At 41.1% G+C, this 18,097-nt stretch overlaps 1 protein-coding gene across 5 annotated transcripts in view; it reads right to left on the bottom strand.

Annotated features, from left to right (window-relative positions):
- Nucleotides 1–17,514, bottom strand: part of PALS2 (protein associated with LIN7 2, MAGUK p55 family member) — a 117,888-nt gene extending 100,374 nt beyond the window's left edge. For 2 of the 5 annotated variants that reach the window (XM_070467555.1, XM_070467574.1), the window contains exon 1: nucleotides 17,416–17,499. Coding sequence is in view for 2 of the 5 variants with exons in the window: in XM_070467539.1 (XP_070323640.1) it covers nucleotides 16,799–17,033 (235 nt within the window). In the remaining 3 variants the exon portion in view is untranslated. Of the gene's footprint in view, nucleotides 1–16,798; nucleotides 17,054–17,415 lie in introns of those variants that run through there. The other 3 variants (XM_070467539.1, XM_070467544.1, XM_070467592.1) reach the window with 2 other exon arrangements.
- Nucleotides 17,515–18,097: the final 583 nt, after the last annotated feature.

The following is an 18,097-nucleotide window of genomic DNA, read 5'->3' as shown; positions in this document are numbered from 1 at the left end:
GAAAAAATAGACATAGATACATAGTGTAATTTTAAACTTTACAATACTCTAACCCAGGACCAGTATCATTCCCCTCCCCAAGAGCATTTGGAAACGTGTGAAGGCATCTTTCATACTCCAATGGCTATGGCAGAGAACAGGGACACTGAACACTAAGCGGTGTTCAGCACAATCCCACACGACAAAGTACAGTGCTGCCAAAAATGCCAAACACCAATTGTTGAGAAACACTTTACTGATATGACTCAATTCGAAACTGTTATCAATGAATAACTCCATGAAGTAAGACTGGGAACAGAAAAAAATTAAGCTTTCATTGTACATTCATCCTTCTGTGTTATTTTAATTGCTTATCATTAAGATTAGAATTTTCAAAAGTTAAAAATAAGTTTATATAAATAAGTAACAAGAGGGAGAGCTGTCCTGTTTATCAGTCAACATCAATCCTTCCCTTCAGATAAAGTGGGTTGTTCAGCACACTAAGGATAAAAGCAGTGCATCAGACTACCCTGGAATTCTTAGAAGAGTAGTCTCTGCAAGCATTTAAAGGTTTCTTAGCTAAAACATCTCCTGAATTAAAATAGAGTTATTGATGCTGGCTGTGTGCTTATGCAGTGAGGACCCAAAACCTCTTTTGTGAGGCAGCAGCTGCAACCGCAGCGCTCCCCATGGCTGACAGACGCCCAAGGAAGGAGTCAAGACTCAAAGCAATAAGTATGCACGTTTGAAGCAGTGGGGTAGATGCTTCTGTTGTGCAGTTCCAGAATATGTCACTTAATAGACAAGTGACTGTCTCTTTAACGGGTCAATGAGGCAGATCAGTTTTAGAATGATGGAAAGCCAATTAACAAAACATCTGCACAGATGAAAATGGAAGATTAAGACATAAGTAATACATACTAGAAGTAGACAGAAAATATTTACTACAAAAGAACAAAAAACAAACCTACACTTACTCCAGAACTTCACTTCTCAGAGATAAATTTTCAACACACACACACGCACAGTCACATAAACACAGCATGGACCCACCACATCCTGACTACTACACAATCGCTCTGTACCTTTGCATTCCCTCCCTATTCTTTTCATACACAGAGTAGCCAGTACAACTGACCCTGGAACAGGGGGGCTTTGAGCTGTGCAGGACCACTTATGCGTGGGTATTTTTCAACAGTAAATACTACAGTACTGCCCAATCAGTGGTTGCTTGAATTCACAGGTACCAAGGAACTCTAGATACAGAGGGCCAACAATAAATTAGCCACAGATTCCCAGCCCCTCCGCCTGACCATCTACCATGTCATTCAAGGGTCAGCGTATACACAGGCATATGGCACTTGTACTTTACTAAATGACCAGTATGTTTAAATCAACATCAAATTGAGGTAGGCTAAGGGAAAAAAGTTGGTTCTTAATGTTTTCACTTATCATTATAAAGCCATTATAATTATAATACCTTTTAGAATACCTTCCTGAATGCAGCTATTAATTGTAATGTTGTAGGTATGGCAATCTTTTATCTATAAGCAGGGATAAAATCATTCTAAAAGAAATAACTCCTACACGGCTTTTTCAGGAGTTAAGTATTTCATTTAAATAAACTTTTAAACCCAGGTGGCTCAGTGGTAAAGAATCTGCCTGCAATGCAGGAGATGTGGGTCTGATTTCTGGGTCGAGAAGACGCCCTGGAGGAGGGCATGGCAACCCACTCCAGTATTCTTGCCTGGAGAATCCCATGGACAGAAGGGACTGGCAGGCTACAGTCTATAAAGTCACAAAGAGTCGGACACAACTAAACAACTGAGCATGTATGTGTGCGTGCACACACACACGCACGCGAAAGATTGCAACAGTTTTAAATAATGTTAAAAAGAAATACCTTGCATAAAAAAATGAGAGCATTTAAACATCACTAGAATAAAACCTGGACTCAAAAACTAGCACAACCCAGACCTAGGACCTGAAGCACATGAAAAAGTCTTCTTACAAAAAAAAGTACTCAAGAAATTACATCAAAAGGCCCTCAGAATTTGGAAATCAAAGTACCCAAGAAGAACGTGCTCAGTCGTGTCCAACTCTTTGTGACTCCTTGGACTGTAGCCTGTCGTGCTCCTCTGTCCATGGAATTTTCCAGGCAAGAATACTAGAGGGGATTGCCATTTCTTTCTCCGGGGGATGTTCCCAACCCCGGGATCTTACCTGTATCTCTTGCATCTCCTTGCATTGGCAGACAGATTCTTTACCAGTGCGCCACCTGGGAAAGAAGGTGTAACTGCTCAGTCGGGTCCGACTCTTTGCAACCTCATGGACTGTAGCCACCAGGTTTCTTGTCCATGGAATTCTCTAGGCAGGAATACTGGAGTGGATTGCCATTCCTTTCTCCAGGGGATCTTCCCAGCCCAGGGGTCAAACCCGGGTTTCCCACACTGCAGGCAGATTCTTTACCATCTGAGCCACCAGCGTCCCTAGCGCTACCTGGGAAGCCCAAGACCTAGCCTGAGGATAAGAACACAGCAAAGAAAACAGTGACAATCAAGTATATTGTAAGCTGTGGGAAGAAAGTGCCTTAACAGAAGGCAATACCTGGTCAGACTTGCAAAAAAAAAAAGAAGTAATAAATTGACACAGGTCTTTAAAATTGCCCAGGGAAAAACTGCCTACTCCCATACTCCAGGGCTACTCAATATTGGCACTACTGGCATTTTGGGCTCTGTTATGGGGGGTTGTCCTATGAATTGTTCAGTAGCATCCTTGTTCTTACCCACTAGATGCTAATAAGCATCCCCCATCCGAACTGTGACAACCAAAAATCTTCAGATGTTACCAAGTACCCGGCGGGAGGCAAAAACTGTCCCCTTAAAGCATCAGTGGTATATTCTAAACAATGTGAATCAAGCTAATAAAGTTTGATACTTCTACCATCAAAATCACCTCACTTTTCTTGATCACCCAATAAATGTCTCATATTAATTTGGCTTTCATAGCTCAGTTGCTAAAGAATCCACCTTCAATGCAAGAGACCACAGTTTGATTTCTGGGTTGGGAAGATCTGGAGAAGGGAAAGGCTACCCACTCCAGAACTCTGACCTGGAGAATTCCACGGGCTGTATAGTCCATGAGGTCGCAGAGTCGGACACAACTGAGCAACTTTCACTTTCAGAGAAAGCAGATCACGGCACGATTGTAAGAGGTATTTGCTATACAGTTTTTTTCTTCTTTTTTTAGTTTATTAAAAAAAAGTCACGAGAGGAAGACCCATGACCATACTTTATATATGCTCTCTGATAATGCAAGTCATATCTTTTTTGACTTCTCATATTTCTCATATTTGACTTCTCATACTTCTCATATTTCCCAACTTCTAACACTGTTTGAAGTATTTTTCAGGCACTTGAGCACTTTTAAAATTTAATATTCTTGGTTTAATATTTTTTCATCTTCCTCAGTACTACCAGTGTCTTGATATTCTAAGTTTCCCCTTTTTAGTTCCTCTGTCCCTCTTTTTCCATGACAGCACCTCAATTATCATTACAGTAAGTACCCTCCCTTTGAAAGTTAACAGTATACCATGAGAGTCAAAATAAAATTTGACTTATTAATATCCAGGTAAGTGGTCTCAAAAGAACTTTTTTATCCTTTGATAATGAAAAGGGTCAAATATAGTTGAGAACAGCCTACTGAAATCTAAAGAATATAACAATTTATTTAAAAATAAGAAACTAAATGAACCTTTTAAAACAAGAACAGGGCTTATCTTGGGAAAAGATCCCCAAATTCTGAAAAATCCAGGGGCTGTCCTTCGCCTAGGAATCCCTTGAAAACTTCAAATTACCTCTGTATTCCATTTAACTGGCCACAGTGAATTCACAATTTTACTATTAATATATTCATCTTTTACTCCCCATTTTCTCTGCCACCTCTGTCTTCCAAGCTCTCCCTGCTTCACCTTTAAATTACCACTGCAATGCTTCTCCTGTTCTTTTCTTCATTGTAATCCACTCAGTTGTAAGATTATCACACAGCTCATGTTAAATTATCATTTTAATGACAATACACGTTAGAAAAATAGGGCTTTTTGCCATCTGGAAATGCTTACATTTCTTTTAAAAATCGAGCTTTTCATCGATTCAACTGAATTCCTCTAATACAAACTCTCTGTCCTAACCACATTGCTCTTTTTACTTCCTTTACTTACAACCACACATCTCATTCCCACCTAAATTCCTTCATTCATGTTACCTCACCAAAAAATATTCTTTTTTTCTTAGCTATTCAATACCTCACCAACTGATGACCCACTTCTTGCTTTTTTATAATCGAAGTTCTAGAACTAAATGCATTTTAGGACTTTTCTCAAAATTAATCCAATCAAGTGAGTAGCAAGTCCCTCTTTACAGGTAAGAATTTTTCTTAATCTATCTCAGAACTTACAGTCTGCCGCACATGATAAGCCACTACTTATGTGCCAACTTCTGAAGTTTGCTAATTTGTTCAATAATAAATACTAAGCATTGCCTGAGCTCATGGGCCAATGCTTGGCTGAGGGGATACAAAGACCGTTTCTTCCCTCGAAAAACTTTTTTACTATGTGAAATTCCAGTATATACACATATTCATGGATTTCCTTCTGGTAAACATTTCTAGAGTGTAACCAATTCTAAGTTGCTGTTTCTGGAGATATTTTGGGAAAGAGGGAACTGCAGGTTTGGAAGATAGAAGAGAAATAAAGAGATGACAGAGTAGGAGTAGAAGATATTTGCAGGGCCCTGCTAACAGAGACAGAAATGGAGACAAAATACATCTCCAGCCTTCGATCTAGAATCACAGTGTGTTGGGAAGGACAGAACAAAGATGAGAAAGGAAGGACCATCAGCCACATCAGTGTTCCACTATGTCATATTCTGGCGTGAACTGGAATGAAGTTACCAGAGCTGGAAAGGAACTATAAATACCCACTTGTCTATAGCAAGCAAGTCAAATAAAAGTTACTAAAAGCTTATTTTTTAATCTCAAATATCCAAGTTATGCTATCTCTAAATCAAGTGAGTAACCTTTAAGTAAAAATGAGAAAGCCTCTGAATAAGATACCCTAAAAATTGCTTCTTATGAATTATGAAGCATTTCCTGCTCCCCACCAACCCCAAGACTGGAAATCCTGAAACATTTCTTTGAAGAAAGTAGGGGGAAACTAATACCTGATATGGACCTGCATAAAATGCTGATTATTTGATATAGCTAATGCTTTAATTGGGAGGACATTAAAAGCTTATAAGATTTCTTAAGGGTTCACTCACAGTCTCTGACTCCTTGGCCTGACATCCCCTGTAACACCTTAAATTCCTTCAGGGAAAATATCTCTGCCTTGGCGTTTTCAAGAACCCAATGCTAAGGATAGTGAGGGCATACTGTGATTGACGGCTTTGCCCATTTGCCTCACACAGTGTTCCAATCTTCTTAAAAAAAGTGGTTTAATTTTTTTCATTTATCCCCGATTAAAAATGACAATTAGCAGTTTAAAACAGAAAACACCTGAATCAACTTATATAAAATCATGCATGAGTATCATTTAATTTCTAAAATAAGCAACTTAAATGAATTAAATTTCTTTTAACTCAGCTACCCAAGTTACTCAGTATACTACCCAAGTATACCAAAATCTCAGGTAGAGGGATATTTAACAGATGAATAAAAAGGCAAATAACTTTACATAAAAGAAACTTCCCTTAAACATTTCTTTATATGTAGATAGACATACAAATTCTAGGTGAAATAAAAAGACAAATCCACTTAAGACAGTGCACTCATCCCAAAGACTAAAAAATTCCCATTACATGGTAAGGAACCATTATGAACATATAACAAGTATGGTTATTTTCTTCATTCCCAACTAAATGCTACATTTTCAAACACTACTTACTTCTTTAGATTTTAGGGGCAAAGCAGAAAGAAAACTCAGGATTGTGTGAATTTTATAAAAATTTTAGATCATGCTGGAAGGAATCTTTGAGGTCACATAGTCATCTTTCCACCTAATATTTAACTTGCCTTTGTAAACACACTGAAATGTCATATAAAAATAAGACTTAGTAACTTTAGTTAATAGCACATAACTTATTGGACTACTTTAAAAGCGAAATTATTCTAAAAAATATTTACTAAGTGAGACATAGTTCTTACACTGGAAAGAAAAATGTGAAAAAATGAATCAAAGTCAACTGAAAATATGTTTATTCAACAAATACCCACTGAACATGGAACACCGTACCAAACAGTAAGAGAAGGAAAGGATACTGACATTTACTGACTGTCTCAGACTCTGTGCTAGACACTTTATATTTATTATCCAATTAAAATCTTATACCAACCCTACAATGTAAATATTATAACCCCTATTTTTATTTTTTTTATTTTTCCCAATTATTTTTATTAGTTGGAGGCTAATTAGTTTACAATATTGTAGTGGTTTTTGCTATACATTGACATGAACCAGCCATGGATTTACATGTGCTCCCCATCCCTCTGGGTCATCCCAGTGCACCAGCCCCGAGCACTTGTCTCATGCATCCAACCTGGACTGGCAATCTGTTTCACACTTGATAATATACATTACAACCCCTATTTTAGAGACAAGGTATCAACATATCGAGTTCAACAGTAATACCAGGATCTGCCAGCAAGCTTATTATTTGTACCACACAGAGCTCTGTGTCCTGGACAAAGTAAAAGAGATGGAAGTTACAAAAACTGGAATTACAATCCACATCCCTAACTCACTTGCTGAGTAAGAAAATAATAAAATACCCAGTTTCAAGAAATTGTGCTATTTAACTACATAAGAAACTGAAAATATTTTGCTAGTAAGCAAAACACCAAATAATATTTGTTGCAGTTAATGAAAAGCAAATCAAACATTAATATGAATAGCAATAAAGTATTTATGCAATATCATATAATTTATAAACAGTTATTACAGTATTAAAACAAAATTTTCTAAAACTTCCAAAAATCTGAAAGTAACTATGAAATTAGCTCTATGTCACATGAGAAACTATTTAAGTGAGCTACGAATGGAAGAAGTATTTGCAATATATTAGAGCAATTCTTTTCTGTACAAAGATTTCTTTATACACACTATATATATATATATATAATGTTTGATACAAGACCACCAGAGTCATTTTGTTCTTTATATGAAAGCCAAACTGAATGCTTTGGAGAGATCCAAAGAAAGCAAGTGACAAAACAAGAATACAAAAAAAATCCAAATTGCTGTATAATTAAGTGTAAGTCAACTATAAACAATTGAGTAGTCATAAAACACTACCAGGATCCTACACTCAGATTCCTCCACAAACTTTTAAGTTCTTGCTCCAAAGCTAGAGCAAGTTTCTGTAAGAATATTGACCCAGAGCGCCACTCAAAAGATACATACTCAAAGAAAACGTTAGTATGTGCATGTGTATTTATATTTTGAAAGTGAAAATGTTATTTAAGGTATATGTGGGTCATTTATTGACTCTTCACTTAACCAAAAACTACCACCAGACATAATCAAATCATAGCAGAGGGCTTTACTCATGTGCTAGCTAATATAAGATTTTTTTTTAGGAATGATATACAGGAAGCTATTTGTAATAGTTAGGTTAGGACAAGGTTTTTCAGCCCCAGCACTATGACACTCGGGCTGGATAACTCTGTGAGGGATGGCCCACTCTGTGCCCTGTTTGCAGCATCATCGCTGGCTCTACCTGACAGATGCCAACAGCGACACCCTCCCAGTTACGACAGCCAGATGTCCCCGAGGGAGTGAAGAGAGGACAGCAAAACCGTCTCTGGATAAGAAACGCTTATACAGAGAGGAATGAGGATGGGGAAAAAGACAGTTACCAGTCCTCCTTCTCTGAATTATCCAAGTGATAGGTTGAATGATGGTCCCCTAAAAAACACTCATGTCTTAATCTTTGGAACCGGTGAATGTTACATTATTTGGAAAAGGAGTCTTTGCAGATGTGATTAAGGATCCTGTGACAGGGAGATTATTCTGGAGCAAAGGGAAGCTAAAATGCCATCATACGTCTCCTCATAAGAGAGAGGCAATGAGAGGTTTCTCTCTTTTTTCTCACACATAGGAAAAGGTGATGAGAAGAAGAGAGGTGAGGGAGATTTGAAATTCTGCCTTTGAAGATTGGAGTGATGCAACTACAAGTCAAGGAATTCTGGCAGGCACTAAACTGTGGAAGAAGCAAGGAACAGTCTCTTCTTGAGCCTTTGGAGGGAGCAGCCTGATTTTGGCCCAGTGATACTGACTTCAGACACCTGGCCTCCAAAGCTGTGAGAGAATAAACTTTTGCTTTTAAGCCACCAAGTTGGGGGCAATTTGCTACAGAAGCCACAGGAAACTAGGACAATCATATAAGGGTTTTAATTTGAGTTTTAAAAAACTGCTGATGAGCAAAAGAGATAATGTGTGGAGAACACTCAGCAAAGTTCCTGAAACATAGTAAGCATTCAAAAATACTGTTGATGACACTATTGATATTCAGCCAGCTATGTATAAGCTTCAAGCTCTTGGGAGCAAAAGGAAAAACTAAGGACGTTCAAACAGTAAAATGGGAATATATGCACAAGACTCAACAGTGAAAATACATGAATCAGCCCCTCTTAGGATGTGTATTTACCAGCTGTGTCAATGTTGTGCTATAATCTGTCCTGTATTGGAAAGATAAACTGTGGATGAGACCAGCCAAGACAGCTTCTTGGGGGAGGCAAGCTTCAAGACTTTTGAGCAGAAGAAACAAGTAGGCAAAGAAGGGGAGACAATGAAGTGGGCAGAGCAATGGAAATCAGTCAGATGTTTACAGAGCTACCAATGTGGCCAAAGTGGAGACCAAGCTAAGACAGACTTTCTGAGGCTGTGTGTGTGTTACATCGCTCAGTCATGTCTGACTCTTTGTGACCCCATGGACTGGAGCATCTGTCCCTGGAATTCTCCAGGCAAGAATACTGGTGTGGGTTGCCACTCCCTTCTCCAGGAGATCTTGCCAACCTGGGGATCGAATCTGGGTCTTCCAAATTACAGGCAGATTCTCTTCCATCAGAGCCATCTGGGAAGCCCTTCTGAGGTTAGTTACCTAAACTAAAGGACCCTAAAAGCTATGTTGATTGATTTGGTTGTTGAAGAGAGTATTTTATAAAGTGGACTATTTCATAAATATTGACTCTTGGGGATTTTGAAAATATAAACATGCTCTGGCCCCACACCAGACAAACTAAACGAGAATCCTTTGGTTAGACATAACTCTAAAGGATTCTGACAAGCCACTGAGGCAGAGAACCCCTGTATCAGAGTCATTCATGGCAGAAGACCTACAGAATTAAAGTGTCATAAAGTATATAATGCATTCCCAAAGTATGCATTCATCTACATTGACAGCGTTTTCCTTGGTTAAAACTCCTCCTAAGATGTAGCCCCTCCAGGTTCCACGAGACTTTCTGTAAATCCTTAACGCTTTTCTTTTCCTTTCCTAAGCATATGGCCCCTGACCTGCACAGCCACGTTCCTCACAGTTTCTCATGAAATTCTCTAGGAAAGTTCCAGGCATTTCAGTTGCCCACCCTCCTCTTTCCACAATTCTCCAACACAATAAAGATCTAAAAATATTTTATAGAGCAAGGGAACCATGTAAAAGTAAAGTTCCATTAATATACTACATAAATAAACAATTTATAAAAGTGTTCTATGGCCATTTATTGCAATAAAATTCTAAGTACATATATTAAGTTAAATTCTAAATCATTTTTTTACAAATTATTTCCAAAAACATAAAATTATGAAGTAGTTATAAAAAGCTCTTAAGCTAAGCACTATTTAGTTCAACCTTTCCTTGAGAATTACTAAGTAGCTAACAAAGTACAAGTCTCTGAAAAGATACAAAGTTAATGGAAACCTCACTGATTTAGAAACAAACTTCACCAGTACTAGGGAGGATGAAGAGGTGATCTGAGAAGGGCAATTAATTATGATCCTAAAAGCAATCTCCTGTGTGTGTCTTGTAGGGGAGAGGGGCAGACATTTTGTTGGCTTTAGCCTAGCCTGGGCTTATTTCATGATTAAAGAAAAAAAATAAAGCAATACAAGTTAGTGTTCAGATAAGTTCTTTCCTCTCCTATAACACCTGTAGCAATTTATGCATCAGTTCAGTTCAGTTGCTAAGTCCTGTCTGACTCTTTGCAACCCCATGGACTGCAGCACACCAGCCTACCTGTCCATCACCAACTCCTGGAGTTTACTCAAACTCATGTCCATTGACTGGGTGATGCCATCCAACCATCTCATCTTCTGTCATCCCCTTCTCTCTCCTTCAATCTTTCCCAGCATCAGGGTCTTTTCAAATGAGTCAGTTCTTCACATCAGGTGGCCAAAGTATCAGAGTTTCAGGTTCAGCATCAGTCCTTCCAATGAATATTCAGGACTGATTTTTTTTAGGATGGACTGGTTGATCTCCTTGCTGTCCAAGGAACTCTCAAGAGTCTTCTCCAACACCACAATTCAAAAGCATCAATTCTTCTCCACTCAGCTTTCTTTAAGGTCCATCTCACACATCCATACACGACTACTGGAAAAACCATAGCTTTGACTAGATGGACCTTCATTGGCAAAGTAATGTCTCTGCTTTTTAATATGCTGTCTAGGTTGAGCACAGCTTTTCTCCCAAGGAGCAAGCATCTTTCAATTTCATGGCTGCAGTCACCATCTGCAGTGATTTTGGAGCCCCCCCAAAATAAAGTCTCTCACTGTTTCCACATCTATTTGCCATGAAGTGGTGGGACCAGATGCCATGATCTTAGTTTTCTTAATGCTGAGTTTTAAGACAGCTTTTTCACTCTCCTCTTTCACTTTCATCAAGAGGCTCTTTAGGTCGTGTTCGCTTCCTGCCGTAAGTGTGGTGTCATCTGCATATCTGAGGTATTGATATTTCTCCCAGCAATCTTGATTCCAGCTTGTGTTTCATCCAGTCCAGCATGTCTCAGGTATTTTACGCATATTCTCAGGTATTTCTATTTATCTTAGTACTTTTCAGACATTTCAATCACATCAAATACTACTGATTTATATTTCTACCAGCAGCACATGAGCAGTGCATGAGAATATAAGTTTCTATCCTCTTCAAAACCTATTATCAGAAAACCAACATGCACCTATGTATAACACTTGTCTAATAACTTAAATGGGAAAGAACCTGAAAAAGGATACATGTATAACTGAATCACTCTGCCATATACCTGAAATATAACACTGTTAATCAACTATACTCCAATATAAAATGAAAATTTTAACATATTAAACTTTTTTATCTAATAGGCAAAAATATTATCTCATAGCTTTAATTTTTGATATTTTCACTGTGAGGTTGAATATCTTGATATATACACATAAGAACCATTTGAAGTTCCTTTCTCTGAATTATCTATTCATGATCTTTGCCTAGTTTATGGCCTGTCATTTTCTTATCAATTTGTATGTGCTCTTTATATATTAAGGAAGTTAGCTTTTCATTTATAATACAAGTTGCAAATGTTTTTCTCAGTTCCTACATTTATCATCATGCCACTTTATTGTTTCTTTCCTTTATGTGTGGATTTTATTATCCTAAGTTCCTTCCATGAAAGGACATTTCTTTAGTATAAGCCCATGACAGTACTTTCCAGATGTTCCAACTTCATACACCAGCAAAATTTAAAACAAGGGAAGCCAGCCTTTTGTAAAGTGGTCAAGAGTGAAAATGAATTGTCACTGGGACACCTAGTTGGGTTGGCTGCCCAATCCTACTTCAAATGATTACAGCACGTACAACCAAGTCCTAACAACTGGGATCGTTTGATGAACAGGGAAGGGGTCAGTTCCCAGTTCAGTCGCTTAGTTATGTCCAACACAGCAACCCCAAGGACTGCAGCACAGCAGACTTCCCTGTCCATCACCAGTTCCCAGAGCTTGCTCAAACTCATGTCCATCGAGTCGCTGATGCCATCCAACCATCTCATCCTCTGTTGTCTCCTTCTCCTCCTGCTTTCAATCTTTCCCAGCATCAGGGTCTTTTCAAATGAGTCAGTTCTTCACATCAGGTGGCCAAAGTATCAGAGTTTCAGCTTCAGCATCAGTCCTTCCAATGAATATTCAGGACTGATCTCCTTTAGGATGGACTGGTTGGATCTCCTTGCTGTCCAAGGGACTCTCAAGAGTCATCTCCAACACCACAGTTCAAAACCATCAATTCTTTGGCGCTCAGCTTTCTTTACAGTGCAAATCTCACTGGAAAACACAGCTTTGATTAGATAGACCTCTGTTGGCAAAGTAATGTCTCTGCTTTTTAATATGCTGTCTAGGTTGGGCATAGCTTTTCTTCCAAGGAGCAAGCATCTTTTAATTTCATGGCTGCAGTCACCATCTGCAGTGATTTTGAAGCCCCTTCAAAAAATTAAGTTTCTCACTGTTTCCCCATCTATTGGGGTGCTAGAGAAATCTATTTCCTGCTGGGCCCAGAAACAGGGCAATTTTAGGAGCTCCTGCAGGCCATATCTTCTATTAAGAGGACCAGGAAGTGGTCCTCCACAGCATTAGAAAACATGAAACAAATGCACAGGGAAGAATAAACAGAAGAGATGAAGTGTGTTCCGCTGGCACTGGAGTTCCAGAGTCCCAACCCTGGGATTCCTTTAGACACTCCTGCATCTATCTTTACAGTAAATCTCACTTTTTGTTCATACCAATACCAGTCAGAATGGATTTCTATAACTTACAGCCAAAAGTGGCCTACTTACTGCAACTATCTTACTACAACTATCATTGACTCATATCATTTCATAAAGGAGCACTTTAACACCAAAGCCTCAGGAGGACTAGAACCTCAGATTTTTTAAAAGGGATATTTATATTTAATGACAGCTGTGTGCCAGGAACTAGTCTAAGTTCTTGGAATATACTGTTAAGACAAAAGAGATAGAAATCACTGTTCTAATGGGGCTTGCATTCTAATGAGAGTATATAGATAACAAAATAATATAAAAATACAAAGTCAGATATGAGAAACAACCTGCAAAAAAAATAATAATAATAATGGAAGGGGAAATGAGGATGGTGCCATTCTGACAGGGTGGTTCCACAGTAACGCTTATCTGAGAAAGTAACTGAACTGAAAAAGAAGTTACTTGGACTGAAACCTGAAATGATGAAAAGGAGCCATTTTGTCACATTTTAAGGCAATTCCAGGCAGAGAGAACAGACCTAAGTCAGGAACAAGCCATGGCATTTCTGAGGAGAGAAAAGAAGGGCCGTGTAGATGGAATACGGGCTTCCCAGGCAGAGCAGTGGTAAAGAATCCATCTGCCAGGGCAGGAGACCAGAGAGACTCCGGTTCGATCCCTCAGTCAGGAAGATCCTCTGGAGAAAAGAAATGACAACCTCCTCTAGTATTCTTGCTGGAAAATTCCATAGACAGAGGAGCCTAGTGGACTACAGTCTGTGCGATCACAACGAGTCAGACATGACAGAGCACATACGCCTCGGGTAGATGGAAAACAGTGAACAAGGGAGAATGCTAGAGAGAGTGGTGAAGGAGCAACTCATCTAAGAGGAAAAGCTGCAAGTCAGTAAAGTAAGTAGGAATCAGACCATTATAGGAACTAGTAGGCAGAGGAAACGATTTGAAAATAACCTGAGCTTTATGAGAAACTCACTACATTGTCCTTCTCATTTTGCTTTGCAGACCATTAGAAATTACTCCCCAAGAATTAAACACAATGTTGAGGTTGGCCAGGAATCTGCATTTCCTCAGCAGAAAATCTCTCTTATTGTAGTTATGAAATTTTTTAAGAAAAAAAAAATGTGAAGCCATCATAAAAATGAAGAAACTAGGAAAGGCGATAGAAACTACTTCAAATTCTATCCTACTCATTATACAGTGAATAAATCTACTACAATCAAAATTTTAAGAAGAATTTAAGTTCTTTTTAAGCTACTATAAAAATAATGTCCTTTGTTGAGTTATTAGTGAATTGGACACTAACAAAGTTAAATACTGTCAGAAGAGAAGATTAGAAACTAGAGTTTTTTCTGACTTTATTGTACCTCTTGAGAATAGCTTCAGCTTAATGGTCAACAAAGTTGTGAGTTTTGGTCTTATCTCTATTACTGTGATAAAGGAGAAACTTCCCCTATGTGGTGAAATTAGGCACAAAGGATGCTTCAATATCTCTCCCTCTGAAAGCTTTTTAAAACAAGAAACCAACCAGTTTAAAGAGGTTTGGACATAGTACACCTCAGAGAAGAGCAGTATTCTCTCCAGATTTTTTCCAGACAACTAATTCCTATGTACACAAAGCAAGTAATTAAGCCTGCACTGCTTCTAAGATTAATATCAGTAAAGTCAGATCTTTGAAAGCTCTAATATATTCATGAATCTCTTCTTTCACTGTGTTAGATGTTTAGCTAGCCCACCTAACAGTAGACCCAAAAGTAAACTGCTAAAAACACAATCTATAAAGAGAGGTACTTTTTGAGTGTGGTGTGAGTTAAAGAAATAAAAGTCATTTAGACACCTTGATCAGAACTCGATTCTAAGTGCATCTTCCTCAACACATTTCCAGTAGTTGGGCAAAGTGCCCAGGAATGATTAGCAGCAGTGTAGAGAGAGGGATACCATCAACCTAAATTGTGAAGTCTCCCCCCAGTGGTCACGTACAAATAACTGGAAGAGTGAGAAAATCATTGCAGCTTCTCTAAGACTGACCAAAAACAATCTATACACAATCTGGGACCTACAGAGAAGAAATCAAATCTTTAATTCAATGCTAGCACCAAATCCGTAGAGACACCTTATATGCTTTTCTGCTCTATGTTACTCATAAATGTGAACACTATTTTTGGAAGGAAAGAACCTATAGGTTCTTTTTTCTCAGTACATTCTTTTTTTTAGGAATAATTTAATGATATCCTCAAATAGCCAAGTATTTTATCTAATGGGCAGGTGTTCATCCCTCCTGAAATAAATATCAGGACATCCACTGCAAGTCAACCACATCTACCTGAAGTGAAGTTCTGATACAAATTTGGTCACTTACCAAATGAATCATCTTGTAAAGAAAATTATCACCAGTGCTAAAAACCTAAGTCTAACTTGCAAGATACTCTTTTTATAAAGCCACCTAACTCAGTAATTTATAATACAGAGAGTGACACAAAAAGTACAAATGGGTTCTCTTGCCCCTTTTAATATTTATTTTCTTAGTGTTTTTATAGTTAGGTTGCCTTTGACTGCCCCTAACCCTGTATTATTTGCAACTCTCAGCAAAAATATGCTGCTATTACTCACTTTTAACAAAGTTTGGATGTCAAAAATGTGAAGGATATTTAATTAATACCTCGGTTATCTTCTGCTAATCATCCATTATTAAATGGTAAATTCTATAAAGGGGTAGTAAATACTCAAACAACTTCAATTTTCAAAACACAGCACAGATAACATACATGGAGCCTCTCAATTATGATTTTCTTGGTTATCCCAAGCTTAAAAAGAGAGTGGGGGAAGAAGCTAAAGTAGCAGGCTGTGTAGTCTTCTGGAACAATTTCAGCCTGAAATGGGACTCAAGAAAAATGCAAACTGCTCCCACGAATGTTTAAGAAAAATATGATTTGTCAAGAAAAAATCCAACAGTTGGCCTAGAGAACAACAGAAAATGATTCTGTCTTATATAGAGCTACCAGACTTGCGTAAGCCCCCAAATTTTCCAGCGTTCCAGTTTCTTTCCAGTAAAGAAAGAAAAAATTCATTTTGAAAATCCAAGCGGAAAAGGAACTGAGCAGCATCAATTAGAAAAGGACAAACACATCCCAGAATTTTTTTTCATATTTAGTGTGCAATCTCTACAGGACAAAAACAGAGCCATTATAAATGTTACCACTTGTATATTATGTAACCCTAGTCTAAACTAAAAGAAGCATAGACCTTAAAAAGTAACACACTGTGCCAACGTATACTTAAAACATGAATTTACATATATGATAGATTTCAGATACAGATGACCTTAAAATGACACAACCCAAAAAAGTTCTTTGTTTACTGTAATCAGGCCTCAGAAGACTTGACTATAATCAGGCCTGATACAATACTACCGTGAGGTCCGTCGTTTCACCAACGTACCGCAACTATCTCCGCAGTGGTACCAGCGTGTTACCTCACCTAAAACAGTGGACAAACAGAAGTTTCCGAACGACCATTGGAAAGATTTCACGGGAAGAAATGGCTGCTAAATCATACGCCAACTGAAGAGCATTTTAACGCACCTCAAATGTTCCGAGCCATATAACAAGACGACCAATTGAGAAAGCATCAAGCAAAATTTCAACCATCCCCAAAGGCATGGAAGAGGAGTAAAATGTGGCTAGCTTGACCTTAACCGGCTGTTTTAAGTAATGCGGTGAATTTTCTGAGCTTCCCCATCAGCCTTCAATTACCTTTCTCTCCTACCCCCCGACCCCTCTTTACGAGCCCCAGCTGATGGAAGTTGAATGGATGGAATCTCCAGCTGTAACCTCAGGAGCTGGGGAAATTGAGACGAAACTCCCAAGAAAGTGTTAAAAAGTCCTTCTGCAAAAAACACCCATCACCGAATCTACATCCTGTCATCACACCGACCATCGGCTCCCTCCTGGCGCTCTCCACCTCGCCCCCAAAAGCACCGCTCCACCCCCACCCCCCCAAAAAAAACCCAGCACCTTTTTGGTTCCAGACCAACGTACTCAGAATCGGAGAGCACCGCCTCAGCTGCAAACGCCTCCGGAGCAGCGTGTGCGCGGCCGACAACCACTCTGGCCAAACAACTGGAGTCTCGTGGCAGCAGTACTTGCCCAACGCCTCCTCCCCCAAGAAGTCGGAGCTCATGAGGCAGCGAGAGGCCGGCGGAGCCGCCCCCGCTGGGGACCGACCCCGAAGGTTTCTGTCACGGCCACAACCGCCCCCGGCACGGCTCTCCATTCAAGTCTTAACGTCACTCCCGCCGCAGAGGGTGCCGGCGGCCGGAGGGAGTCCCGCGCCCCCAGCCCCAGCCCTGCCTCCGCCCGGGCCGCGCCGCCGAGCGCGTGGGGAGAGCCGGGCGCGGCGGCATGGGCCAGACACGTTGCCGCGCTCGGCCCGCCCGCTCGCCCGCAGCCCAGGAGCCGGGGCCCCGGCAGAGCGCGCCCCTCCCGCGCCGGCCGAGCGGAGCAGCCCCCGTCGCCCGGCCAAGCCCAGGTGCTGAGGGGGCGGGGTGGGGTCCCCGCGTGGCGCGAAGCCACGAGCAACAGGGCGCCCCCACCCCGACCGGCCCGGCGCGCGGCGAGACCGTTACCCGAGCGACGGGGGGGCCCGGGCAACTCACCGACTCGCACCTCGGCTTCCTCCGCGCCGCCGTCGCTCCTCTCCGCCCGCCGCCGCTGCTCTTTCTCAGCCGCAGGCGCCACCGAGCAGCCCCATCTACAAACTCGGGGCTCGTAGTTGGGAACTGGAAATGCGGCTCTCACTCCCCTCCGCCTCTCTCTCCCTCCGCCCCCGCCCCCGCTCTCCACTCCGCCCGGCTCAGGTCGCCGCCGCCGCCGCCGCCACCACCACCACCTCCGCGCGCGCGGCTAGGCTCCCCTCGGCCGCCCTCCTCCTCCTCCTCCTCCCGCCGCCGCCGCCGGGGCGCGCTCCCTCCCGGCCTCGCGCGTGCGCCGGACGCCGGGGAGCGCGCGCTCGGGCTCGAGGAGGCGCCGCCGCCTCCGGGAAGCCGGGCCCCGCCTCTCCGGCCGAGGCTCAGAGACCAGGTGGAGCCCCCTCCGAGCGCCCGCAGACTGCTCCCGGGCCCGAGGCGCCGCCCGCGCTCCGCGGCCTCTCCATGGTGTCCCCGGTCCTGGCCCCGAGCCCTGCGAGACGGTCACCAGACCCAATCCGCACCGGCCCTTCCAGGCCGAAATTGCCGCTGTCATTCAGCATTTACAGACGAGCAAGATACTCCCCCGGGCGTGAAAGAGGCTCCCCCGCCCCTTTCCAAGAGTTTACATTCAAAGAACCCACCAGCCGTG

This window comes from Odocoileus virginianus, chromosome 1 (assembly GCF_023699985.2).
Source record: "Odocoileus virginianus isolate 20LAN1187 ecotype Illinois chromosome 1, Ovbor_1.2, whole genome shotgun sequence".
NCBI lineage: Eukaryota > Metazoa > Chordata > Mammalia > Artiodactyla > Cervidae > Odocoileus > Odocoileus virginianus.
This window is presented reverse-complemented; position numbering and strand designations above follow the sequence as displayed.